Below are 13,671 nucleotides of genomic sequence, written 5' to 3' on the forward strand. Positions count from 1 at the left end.
CCACACTGATTCTAATTAGACTTAAACCCAAACTCATGTCTGAGATATGAGACAAGGTCACAACCCTATCAGTGTTGCATGCTTCTTGAAGAAAAGGACAGACTGGTGCACAAGTAAGCTATGTGTATGTGTGTGTGTGTGTGTGTGTGTGTGTGTGTGTGTGTGTGAGAGTGTGTGTGTGTGTGTGTGTGTTTGTGTGTGTGTGTGAAAGAGTGCGAGAGAGGAAATTTACATTCTTTTCACTGTCTTGGTCACAAGTATAAAAATGAAGTGCAGCAGGCCAATGCAACAGCAAGAAAAACACCAGTAATAAAAGAAAGAGACTACTCGGGATAAGCTATGTGCTATCTCACTTTTGATCTCTCTCTCTCTCTCTCTGCATGTATGTGTGTGTGTGTGTGTGAGTGCCCTTTCCTGGCTCCTTTCAGATAATTTATCTATGGCTTTGAAGGATTTTTTTTTTTTGTCAGATTCCTTTCTTCAGGTCCAAGAATTTAAAAACACTCCTGCATACCTCCACTATGTACTGTAATGAGTATTTTCCCTAAAAGGATTGGATCAAATGGAAATGTCAGTTGTGAAATGTGCTCAGTGGTATTTTGATGCAGATGCTAACTGGAAGATTATAAATGCATGAGCATTTCAAACACCTTATTGTGATCAGTAAAATGACACACTAAAAGCTAAATGATATTTGTTAGCAAACATTTTATAATAGACTGTATGAAAGATCCATATAACCTCCAGGTCTGAAAAGTAAAGCCAGTGGGTATGTGCCTTTAATCTGCATTCCTTCTAATGGCCAGCAGGGGGCAACTCATTCAACTGCAAAAAAGAAGTCAGCTTAATTTATTACCTCAGTAAAAACTTTCCTGATTATTTTTTTGGCTTTGGTTGCTAGTTTCAAGTCAATTATTTAATATAACATGCTGTTTGTTTAGTTAATTATGGTCCTAAGTAGAGTAGAAGAGACAGTAAAACTGGGAATGGGTTAGGGCATGGTTTGTATTAGGATAAGATTATGAGCACGCCTTAGCCTTGTTTCCTCGTCAAAGGTTTAAAAAATGAATTTCACAAACCAAATGGTAATATCACGGTGACTCCTGCACATCCATCTTTTATATAGAGTCTATGGTATTTACACATACAGCAGTCTAATATTCACTCTCAATTTCAGCTCTGTTTTGGCTTCTACCAATGCCTGGGCGAAATATCTTGCTTCTTAAAAGATAACACCTGCATGCTGAGCCTTGGTTGGAAAGACCAAGTCAGGTCATTATTCCTTGTGAGTTAATCACATTAGCACACCTTTCAAATTCCACATTATCATCTGATTCACTGATTATTTGAATTTAGCTGCTTGCTGAAGAACATCGCTGATTGTTCTTGTTCATTTCAGTGAAGAGCATACAGAAAAATGATTTTCTTCATCCATCCTGTTGACCACTTATATATGTACAAGTAAAGTAGAAAAGCGCTATATAAGAATCAGTCCACTTTATACACTTATTCAGGGTCAGAGCCTATCCCAGCTGACACTGGGTGTGAGGCGCAACTTGGACTTGTTGCTAGTCCATGACAGGACTTTTTCCCGACTTCCCGCTAACAATTCTGCAAAATGTAGTGTTGACCGGAGACTGAATATTTCAGCCTTGATTCATACTGATTATACGAATCTCTAAATTTGACATACTGAAGCCTTTCTCGGGTATTTACCAAGCTTTGTGTCACAGTCAAAACTTTGCTTATAATATGCCTAAAACATGCAAGCTACAATACTGGACTTCCAGACTTCCATCCATTACTCACTTTATTTACTGCCCTTTCCCCACATTAAAAGTATCACATTTTTGTTGTTGTTGTTCTCACCTCTACTTTACTCCCTCTTTATTGCTGTAGAATAGCTACAGTTTAATAAATAAAAGGTGCTGATGCCAGAGTGCTCCAAAGCACACTGCAGAGAGGAAAGTTTCAATGTTCCTTAGACAGAGCACAACCCGGGAGACCTTCATTAGCACATGTGGGCATACATAATGAACACTCATGCACTAATCTAAAATAGCAGCTGGCATAATAGAGCACAAGAGCAACCAAGCGTGCAACATGTATGCGCACTCACACATATACAATGGATTTTACTTCACTGCCTGTGGGTTGCACTCAGTGTCCCCTGTGTGTGGTGTGTATGTGTGTTAGTGAAAAAATGCATTATTGATGCAACCCCACCAGAGAGAGATGATGCAGATCAAAGTCTGTGATGAGGGAACATGGTGGCCACCCCTGCACCGCCCAATGAGAGAGCGACATAGAAAGCGACAGAGGGAAACAGAAGACCATGTACCAGCTCCCTTGCTGTTCAACCAACACCTTGCCTCCCATGATATCCACCAACCTGTCTGCCCCCCCCCCAATCATCCTCCTCTTGCTGCTTTCTTCCACCTCCAGCAAGCATCCCTCAGATTGCGTCATGAGGACTCGGTTCCAAATTAACAGATTGTAGAGAGTCATGAAGGATAGAAGAGGATATGAGAGGTAGGGAGGGGGGAGTGTGTGTGTGTGTGTGTGTGTGTGGGGGGGGATCCGAGTTTCCATGACGACCACACAGGACTCCTGCTTCTTGAACAAATATGTGTGTGTGTGTGCGCGCGCGCGTGTGCATTCAAGGCTTTCACAGAGGAAGACACCATAAGATGTTTTTGGTTTTTTCCTTTTTCGTTCAGGCAACAATGAAGCAATATCTCTCCTACGTAAAGATGTAATTCGTACGATATACAAGCGTAAACCAACGCACCATGTTGTGAAACATATTGCCTTCTGACTGTTTCATACTCCTTTCACAGCCAAATAAAGTGTGAAGGGATGACTAGTAATTACAACATGCCCTCATAAGCTTTTAGTCTGCTACAATTGTAAAGCCCTCCACTGAGGTTAGAGTCCTTTTCACTGCATTCATGTAAGCAAAAAAAAATGTGATCTGATCAGCTCTGGGATGGTCTAAGCAAAAATAAATCAAACTCTACAAAGCTCATGTAAAAGATTACAATCCCAAAAAGACTGAGCAATAGTTTTGTTAAGCAGAGATCTCAAAACAACCATTTTTTTTTAAATCAACTGCAAATTTTTCACTAATCTTATTAAGTTCTCAAGGTATGAAGTCACACTCAGAATACTATCTCAGCTTTCAGCTGCAAAGCATGTTTCAGACTCGAAGTAGCAAGTTTTAAAAGATCGGGTGTGATTGAGTGGAACAAACAAAGAAGAGGAGGCGCAAAGTCTTTCTGTGGACAACGTGACCTTGGCCATATGGCCGTAAGTAAGAAAAAAAGCAGCACGTCAGGATACAGAGTCTTGAAGTGTGCGGAAATGCCTTTTGCCACCATGCCGTGCACTGCTGACTCCTGGAGGGTGTTTTGATTGGCTCATTAACAGGACAGTAACACCTAAGTGCACAGGCTGCGAGTGATAACACACCCTGTCATGTCTCTCTTTTTGTCTCTCGCGTCTCGTTCAATTTAGTACGTGATCTTCATACTAACACCAGCTAAAAGCGCAGAATTTTACAAACGCAAGTTGCGGCTGTTGCTAATGCTAAAGTCGGAGCACAGAGGAACAAATCTCTCACAGATCAAATCCCATGAGGACTGAGCAAGATTTCACTGCACTGTAGAAATATGTAGCTAATTTGTTAGGCTGGTATAGGACATGTATGCGAGCCCACACATGTATTGCACGTGCGCGCACACACACACACACCCGCTATTGTAGCGGACTGCTCAGCTTTCAAGGTCTCCACCAGGGATGGTTATACATGTCCATTAGACCCAGAGAAGAAACTGTCAGAACTGAATGAGAGGGGAAGTGTTTTGTACTTTCCTCTCTCTGACTCATAAAGACTATCACAACAGAAACACACCACAAAAATAGTTCTGCATAGCAGACTTGGATATATCCCCATATCCAATATCTCCCACCGGAGCCCTTAACATCCTGTATCTAAGTCTTCCTGCTTTGTTTATGTGTCTGATTGACTTTATAAGTATCATTTTAGAGACAGTGGATAGACTGAAGCACCTAAGCCTTTTACAAGGCATGCCTACGTACGCAATCACACACATTCATACACACATAGCGTGCTAGCCACCACAAAAGGCCAATGACCTGCTCAGTAGGAGCAGTTTTGGGTTCAGTGACTTTCTCAAGGGCATTCACTTACATATTTTTATGCAGCGCTGGACACTGGAAATAGATCTCACCCCGTCCGAATAAAACCATGCTCCATGCAAATAAACTGCTAAGATATAAGTGAAGCATGAAATCAAGGCAGCCAGTGAGCGGTACACTAAAAACACTTAAAATGCACAGAGGGTGTTAGTGAATATCCACAACTAGCAGCATGAAAACTATCAACAAACACTGGATTTATCATTAAAACCAATAAACCACATCATCTCAAGCAGAAGTGTACCTGCATCACTGGGTGTTATACCAGTGTTTTGGAGAGCATCCTGAATTTTTGAACAAACACAGCCTCGGGTATCTTGAGCTACAGTAGCTGTCTCTAGAGTTGTGCCCTCTGACATCAGCGTATGTTGCATACTGATGACTGTCATTCCATGAGAACAGACATTGCACAGTTGGCTGATTATTATGTACGTAATAGTTTTCTTCAGGCAAATTAACTTTGCAATGATGCAGATTTTGATTCAGAGAATAGTTTACAGCACTGGGTTAGGGGTTGGATACAGTTACAGCTGTGTAAAGAAACAAGGACTGGATACAGAATGAAGTGTAACAGAAACACAAAAGTGATAACAAAGAAAACTGCATCAGCGTGTCCCTTTGTCTCCTTGGACACTGCTACTTCAGTGTTGATGAGACTTTGGTGACACATTTTAATACGACTCAAACCAGTGCAGACTTTTCAAACCGAAGTCATAGTGTTATTGACAAGAAGCTTTAGAAATTAAAATAACAATCTCACAAAATGGAGCTAAGTTGAACAGCTTGAGTTAGTTACGCAGTCACAATCATGACTCTACCCTGCCATTCTCTCCTCATGTCTCCCTACTGCAGCTTTATGGAAAAAAACATAGAAAACCTGCGATTTGTTGGGCTGGATGTTTGTACAGTGCTGCACCTCCCACACTCAACTCCAAGTGGTTTCAAAGGAACAAGGAGCTGTCACTTTGAGTGTGGGTGGTTATGGAGCTGTCTCCAACTGAAGACTTCTGATTTATGCCTGTCTTTAAAACACACACACACACACACGCGCGCGCTCACGAGTAGAGACCGTAAATTCATAATACACCCTTCGTTTAATCGCATGTATAAGCACAATAGGAGCAACACATCCACGTGACTCCCTGGCAAACTGAGGTAATCTTGACTTCCTTGTACAATACTACAGTGTGCTGTAACACAACTTATACCCATTAGATTTAAAAAAAAAAAAAAAAGTCAAGCAGAAGATTATTCTCTAATAAATGCTCACATTTGTGTTTAGTATTAGCCCAGCAACAAAGACTGCATGATCATAATTAAATTTCTGTACAGAGGATTTCCCTAAAGGCACAAACAGGGCAACAGAGGGGAGATTAATGTTGAGCACATAAATGGGGTGTGATCTCACTATAGGCTTGCCTTCAATAAATAATGTTTGCTACAATTTCCTGTTGCAGTTTTCTGCATTAGAATAATGCACAGCATGTCTCATTCAATGCATACTTGTTGCCAGTCAGTAGCCCAGGTGTATAAACAAGCTTGCACATTAATACTGCCACTCTTATGCTACATTAGTGCTCAACACTGGGATGCAACAATGTTCTTACCATGCTCCTCAGCTGCACCCTACAATGACAGTGACAATGATATGATTGGAAACTCTGCAACTTGTACCGGATGCATGCTAATCATTGCACTAACACACTGGAGCAGCCACTACACAATAGTCAAGAGAGGCACGATGGCATCACAGCCTGACTGCAGGAAGCACACTAATAACGGCCAAGGAATGATGGAGCAACAGCAAGGCAATTAAACAGTTTCCAACAACTTCCTCATTGTGATTCAGCTTATACTGCACACAACCATCAACTGACAGTACTGATATTTAAACTCTGGGTGACGGCCTTTTTTAAACTGGAATAAAGGTTCAAGGTATCACAAAAGACATTCTGTAATACAGTCTTCTTACTCCACAATGTTCATTATACATTTTAGCACAATTACATTACAGCATTTAGCCTGGTGCATGTTGCCACCTAGTGGATGAAATCAACATACTTGGACATAAGGACAACATACAGCAAAAATATATTTTTTAAATATACTGTTATTTATCTCTTTGCAAGAATGCATGGTGTGCTGTGAGGCTTGTAACCGGTGCACAGGGTGACCACATCACAACAAACTAAATGTGGGGCAAACACTTTGTTTGTGCAGGACAAAGTGGGACACGTCAACAATGCTGAGAGGTACTCTGAATTTCAGCTGCTCTTTTGTCTGATAATAGTTTGGGGGCTTTAGTTTGGATGTACATATACCTTTTTTGAGCCACATCTGACAATTTTAGCAATCTTTTAGCCAATCATGGCACACATACTGTGTCACTTCACACTGTGTTTTTCTCGTGTTGAACTCTAGCAAAAAAAAAAAGACAAAAACACTATGTCTCAGAACATACAGTTGCTTCATTTTCTTTGGGGTGGTTGCCATCATATTCAACAAAATCTGCAAAGCTTGTCATTAGGCAGGCTGCCCTTCTTCTTACTATAATAAAAAAGCCTTCCCTTCATATACAGTAGGTAAAAGCCAGACTTTAGAAAAGTGCATATCCTGCAGGACCGGTCAAAATGTGGGACACTGTCTCAAGATGTAGGACGGGGGAACAAAGAATAAAAATGCTGTATATTTGGTCACCCTACCTGTGCACCACGATGATCACATGTAAAGTACCTTACAGAACCGTAAAGTGAGCTGGGCTGGGAATGTGACTGGATTCATTACAAATGTCAGTGTGTAGTCCATTAGTATATTTAACCTAAAAGTAAGTTTTCATTCATTTTAAAACTAAACTTGACATGTTGGTAAATAAAATACCTTGGGCCTCTCATCCAGGATTTGCTGGCGGATGTCCTTGTGCTTCTCTAGTAGCCTCTCCTGTCTTTTACTCTGTGCATCCTCCAACTAGAAACACACATACACACACACACACACACAAACACACACACACACACAGTATAAGGTAATTATATGTCATAAAAGCAATGCAAATTTGAAATATCTCAAATTTGCAAAAAAGAGCACAATTACTTTTCAGTACTGTAAGCGCTCTGTATCACTATCACTGCTTACCCGTTTGATATACTGCACCACCTCGTTGACAAACGATCTGTTGATCTCCAACTTCTCTCTGTGGGGAGGATTTATCACCAGTCAAACCAAGCAAGCAGTCACGGTTGAACTAAATATTTAATATACAGTGACATCTAGTGGTCATACAAGCATAACACCCAAACCCAAATTGAAACAGTTTATTAATCCTATTAATTTAAATATGCACTTACTCTTCTGTCACATTCTTGTCTTTAGATTTGGCCTCATTGATCTTCTCTTGCCTTTTCTTGTCCATCTTCTTCTTTAGGTCTTTCTTTTCTCTGTAGATGTTAGGGCGGCAAAAAAAAAGAAAAAAAAAAAGAGTAAAAATAAAGTTGGGATTTCTCTGTTTTTCCATAAATATGAGTGCATATTGCATCCTTACTTCTCACAGATGTCTCTGAGCTTTTTCAGCTGAGCACTCTGGCACTCCTCTGCTATACTGGTCAGCTTCTCAACCAGCTGGGGAGAGACAAAGAGTGAGAGCCATAATTTAACACAGAACAAAACTGAGGAAAGTGTGACAGAAAACATGTGTTTCTTATTAATGGTTTATTTCAGCTATTATATCACTGAAGCCACATTTGCTGTGCTTCTGATCATAATTACACAACATTTAGATCTTGTAAACAACGCAGTCTTTCATTAAGCTTGGATAAACACCTGAGCTGTGCTCACTGTGCAGGGGTATTGGAGCAGAATACTTTAATTTTTTTTTTTCATGCCGCACAAGAGAGCATGAGCACAGACAGCAAAACAATGATTGCCATATTCTACAGGGGGATGACCCAGCAGCATTCATGCTGTAGTTAGCCTGTGCTTGCTTTTCTGAGCTCAAGGACAGTTGGAGATTGTCAGCACATTACCCAAAACAAGTCAGGGCAAGCTCCTGTTTGTGTGTGGCATCTGTTTATCCCAGTTTTACATACAGAACATGCTTGTTTATATTATCTGTGTTTGTGTGAGAGCACTGCAGCCTGTAATTATTTATTCAGGGAAAGTGCATAGGAGCACGAGTCCATAGGGGCATATAAGTTATGTATGGAGGCAAGTATGAGAATTGGTGTGGCAGGCAGTATAGGCAACTAACAGGGTTTACTAAAGAGGTGCAGCTTCAGTTTTGTGACTGAAAAGTGTTGTGTTAATTTATTTTCATTGCCAGGCTGAGGGGTTATCAGAATGGATGCCTGATAGGGATGGGTTGACTTCTCCAAACTGAGCCAAAAAAAAAAACTGACTGTGTCCCAAAACTCTTCACTGAGTCCTCACCCCAAATACGAGCCGTGGATGTACTGCAGGAAACAAAGTTACTTCTTACAGTGATCAGAGCATTTTGAAGTGTTTCGCTCCACAAAGAAAACAGCAAAGCACCGAAAAGCTTCTGCATGTTTATTCTCAGCAGTGCACGCGTACGCATAACTGCACAATGTGCCATATGTGCATTTGCACATCTGCAGTAACTCCAGGAACACGCAGATTTATCAGGCTCTGACAAAATAATGTTTCCTGCCACCCACATCCTACAGGTCAGCTGTTACATGCAGACCTCAGGTTTATATGGTGGAATAGTTTTGAACAAAGCAGCATTTCTCTGGATAAATCCTGATTCGTCTCACTTGGTAAATCAGACCCTCAATCTTCCATTCATCTATGTGCAGTGTGCATCTCTTCATAATTTTAATAAACTTCACAGCATCGTTTTGGCTGGAACACATATGGACTTCATCATAATGTCATTTCAAAGGCAGACCTAGTAAATAATAAAAGGGGCAATGGGCCTCTAATAGAGAACAATGTGGTATGTAGGATCCCTGATACAGCATGTGCCAAAAGAGTTCAAACCCTGTACACGCACATCTGCAGTTAGTGACCCTTTTATAATTCACAGTCCACGAGGAAATGTGTGCATGTGTGTGAGCCTCATTCCCTGCCCTCTCCTTGCCCATATTCAACTATATTTGCTCAATGCAAAGGATCCCTTGAATGCTGATCAGTGGCTTCTTGCACAGAATTATGACAACAACTGAGAAGGAAAGTAATGTTTATGAAACAGAACCTACGAGCCAGGAAAACTTTGTGCTGCCTGAACACTTGTTCCCTTGTAATTTTTCCTTTCGCATATTCCTCCAGCAGTGCCAGTGATTGTATCGCAGAGTTGCACACACTGTGTCGCCAGAGCATTAAATGATCACAACAATCAAACTGAGTGATTTACAGCCAAAAATGACTGCAACAAGCAGTGCCATCCCCAGAAGATTATTTATTCATTTAAGTTTTGTTCTGATGAGCTTGGCCTGAATAATGATAAAGAGTCATAAAGGGGACTATGAAGTTATATGATTTCTTAATTCACTTAATCCACATGTGTGAGAAGCTGCGCCATGTGATTGGACTGGAGATGCAAGAGTGTTGGTGCCATCCGCCACATGTGCACCTGACATCACAGTATTGTTTGATGCTGCAGGTGTGTCACTCTTTCAGGCTTTGTTTATGCATGTACTTATAAGTAAGGCCACTGGTGTTGACAAGAAAAGCTGCAGGTTTCTCTTAAAGTGAAGTTAAAGCAGACAGTACCAGCACCGTCTCCTTCACATCTGTACACATGTCTAATAAATTGTTGGATTTGTGGAGGAGTACCTGCTTGATGTGTTCTCGTTTCTGGTATTTTTCGCTGTAGTACTGCTCCTGGCGAAGTGTGAGGAGCTGCTGTTGCTGCTGTTCCTTCAGTTCTGCCAGCCTCTGGTTGCACTCCTGGTCCAGCTCGCACAGTTCGTGGTCCAGTGTGGACAGGGATTGTTCCGACCGACTGGACGCAGGCATGCAAACACATGAACAAAACATACACAGATTAAGACACACATTTAAATGTCAGCAAAGTACCTGCATGCAGTATTCACACTTTAATAAAGGTAAACTGACTCATTAGAGAATTAGTAATCTATAATGCTCATTTCCAGCTCCATATTTTACTCACATGATCTACTAGATTAGCTTTGCATGATTCAGTAATCAAAATGCTGATTATGTATCCTGTGCTGGGCCTCGGTGTAGCGCCTCCGTTCAGGCTATTTTAGCACTTTTCCTTTTAATCCCAACTGTGGCTTCACAGCCAACTTTCCTCGGACTGGTTATCCTTTGCAAGCAGAAGCTTGTCGCACTTAAACATTTCAGCTCAAACAAATTTTAAGATTAGAGAAAGATGACCTGAGTAAACACAAAATGCAGTTTATAAATCATAATTTAATTCATTAAGAAAAAAAAAAAAAGCTATCCAAACCTACCTGGCTCTGTGTGAAAAAGTATCTACATCAACTTATGCAACGCATACTACACCATAGATTCATTGTGCCCTTTATGGTCCTTTATGGGAAACTGGGGGAGAATGAAAATAATTGACTGTATGCCACCAGGATGTACCACAAGTTAATCTGTGATGTGGCGTTTTGGGTTGGTTTTATGGCATTCCTGCTTTTGCTGTGTCTTTGCTTCTAAAGGAAATCTGAAATAGGCTGCTTGTCAGAACAACACACAGAGATTGTGTGCATGTGTTACAAGTGAAAAGACAACAAAATATTCTTATAGAAGTTAAAAACAAGTAAAATGAGTCAGGCTAAAAAAAAAAAATGAAACATGCAGAGCTTCCTGGTGCGGTGCCTCCTTGTGAATAAGGGATGCTTTTGTTTGAGATATCTTAACATGACACTGTGCCTACATTGGACTAGCTACAGTAGCTGAGCTAGAAAAAAGCACAAATAACTTAATTCTTTATAGCTGTACGGATGTGTGTTTCTTTTAAAGACAGACAGAGCAGGAGGGGAAAACGTCAGAAGAATGAGGGCAAACAAAAGAGGAAGGCTACCCACCTTTTCTTACCATCTCGTTTATGGCTCTTTTGTAGGGCAGCGCGCCGGCGCTGATGCTGGCTCTGTAGCTCAGACACACGAGCCGTGTGCTCCTTGATCAGCTCGTGTGTCTTGCGGTGGTGTTTCCGAACCAGCTCCTTCATCTCCTTGTACTGCTTCCTCTGCTCCCGAACAAAGCCCTTCTGTTGCTTCAGCTCCTCCACTGTCTGAGCCTCCAGTTCTAAAGATAAGAGAAAGGTTGAGGGAAAAGATTTCTGTACTATCATACCTTTACTATACTGTTTCCTAAAGTCAAGGAAGACCTCAATATTAAAGTGCTGTTAATTTGCAAACCAACTGCGAATGATTAACACTTAAAGAAATAAGCAAAATAGGATTTCGTTATCCTGCAAGTGCCTGGAAGTCAAAAGGTCAAATAAAAATTGAAGTGATTTCAAATATAGTTAGGAACAAAGATCAATAGAATCACTACAGATCTAGCAGTCTGAGCCTTACCAGTGAGAACACTCTGGATGATGTCTTCGGTCTTCACTGAAGGTTTTAATGAGCCTGTTCAGAATTCACAGGGTGAGTTGGCAGTCAGTTGCAGAACAAAAGTGATAAAATATCTTTGAACTTGAATGAAAAAGTCAGGTAGAAGTGAAGTAAGTAAACTGCGATTTATAGGTCTAATGTATTATATACATTTAATCAAGTCATTTTAGTAAGAAAAGAAATGTTCCTCAAGAATAACCTAATGTAAGACTGACACAGCATAATTTTAGAGATCTGAAGGCAGGTATGCCGATTTAGTACCTGCAGACTGAGGCTGGTGGCCGACCAGTGAAGGAGGTTTTGGAGCAATAATGGGTGTGTGGCTCAGTCCGTTCTCTGCAGGCGTTACCCTCTGGTCCACCTTAGGTTCTGAGGGGGCATCGCTTCCTGCCTCCACCTGTCCATCACATTAAACACTCAAAATTACGCAATTGAACACAATCTGCAAAGTAGGACTACTGCAGGACAAACCCAGGTGATTACTATCATTTAAATTAGGCATGTTCTCTTAACATTTTGCAGAGTACAATTGTTATTAGACTTTTAAGCTTCTTCATATGAAGCGCAGTAAAAATGAAAACACAGTGTGCAGCATGCCTGAATGCTTCCTCTGCGCCTGTTTTCAGAACTCACTTGCTGCACCTGTGCTGTGCAGGTTAGTTTGTAGACATATCTTTGGTAACCCACTCTCAGCATGGTTTCCTGTGCCAAGGCGCAGCAGATCTTAATTTCCCGTTGGCCCGCCTGAATGTTGGCTTATACGCTCTTATCGCTGAAAGGTTAATGCAATTTTAAATAATCTCGCTTTTTTGTCATGCTAACCAAATGTTTTTCCCCCCACCCCACCTGCTCTCACCACACTTATCTCCCCACACTGTACTCCACCGCTCCCCGCTCTACCTCTTTCGGTCACTGTTTCCATGGTCACAGCATGATGCAGCTCTCTGTTGGCCATTCTCGTGGGTAATCATATCAGCTGGCAGAGCAGATAAAAGAAGCCCTTCAGGAACAACCCCGCTCCCCAGTCCACTTTCCTAATAACCTGCCTTGTCTAAATTTATCCTCACTCCAGTCTTAGAAATCATCTCTCCTCAGAAAGCAACTCTTTGTTACCTGTTACACTGGCGCCTACATTAAGTCAATTCAAACAAAACCCATTTGCCACGATTGCGGCTATGCTCCCTCGGTGCCCTACTTAAAAACTAACAACTTCAGTAACACCCCTTTTCCTGCCCTTGCTGTAATGTTGATGACCCATTCGTGTGGGATGTCTGGGGTCTTTTCTTGGTTGTCACTCGAAACAAAGCGGAAGATCACATTCTCTGAAGCAGCCGCGACTCGCTCAAATTCTGAGCTTCTTGGCATTTAAGTTGTGTTCAAACTGGAGCCTAAAGGTCACTGCCAACTCTAGTTTAAGTACACACTTGTTTTATATACTATCCATCACAGCAGTTCAGTTACTCACTGCACGCTTTTAATATGTGAAGTAGTTTAGAGATTGTTCTGTTAGTGCCTGGAACAGAGTTAGAATGAAATGCATTTATTTTGTAAACAAACTTTTGCTTGATTTTTGCAAAAAAACAAAACAAAAAAACTACTGAAAAATTATACATTTTAAACTTGCCCTGTAGATACATCAGTGCTGCTTGTATGCAATTGTCTTCTTTGCCTTTGCTGACTCACTGCTACAGTTCTTGGGATATTGCTCGCATCTATCATTGAGATGAGCTGTATGAAACCATTGTCACGGTTATGTCTGTGTACACAGGGCTGTGTAAGTCTGCACTTCAATCACATCTTGATTGTATGATTTACAATAGACTGTGATGGTTTACAGAGGAAAATTATAAAAATTGTGTCTCTGGCCAAATCCAGGGATCGGAGTGTAAGTTTCACTGAC

At 41.1% G+C, this 13,671-nt stretch overlaps 1 protein-coding gene across 2 annotated transcripts in view; it reads right to left on the minus strand.

The window, feature by feature from the left end:
• The window catches only part of plcb1l (phospholipase C beta 1-like), a 122,053-nt gene that overhangs the window by 6,030 nt on the left and 102,352 nt on the right, over window positions 1-13,671 (minus strand). Inside the window, exons 25-32 of one of the 2 annotated variants that reach the window (XM_030721590.1) lie at window positions 12,033-12,168; window positions 11,733-11,786; window positions 11,238-11,457; window positions 10,012-10,180; window positions 7,760-7,836; window positions 7,566-7,655; window positions 7,354-7,411; window positions 7,099-7,185 (exon numbers count right to left, since the gene is read on the minus strand). In XM_030721590.1, the coding sequence (XP_030577450.1) occupies window positions 7,099-7,185; window positions 7,354-7,411; window positions 7,566-7,655; window positions 7,760-7,836; window positions 10,012-10,180; window positions 11,238-11,457; window positions 11,733-11,786; window positions 12,033-12,168 (891 nt within the window). Of the gene's footprint in view, window positions 1-7,098; window positions 7,186-7,353; window positions 7,412-7,565; window positions 7,656-7,759; window positions 7,837-10,011; window positions 10,181-11,237; window positions 11,458-11,732; window positions 11,787-12,032; window positions 12,169-13,671 lie in introns of those variants that run through there. The other variant, XR_004019187.1, reaches the window with a different exon arrangement.

The sequence above is a fragment of the Archocentrus centrarchus genome, chromosome 24 (assembly GCF_007364275.1).
Source record: "Archocentrus centrarchus isolate MPI-CPG fArcCen1 chromosome 24, fArcCen1, whole genome shotgun sequence".
NCBI lineage: Eukaryota > Metazoa > Chordata > Actinopteri > Cichliformes > Cichlidae > Archocentrus > Archocentrus centrarchus.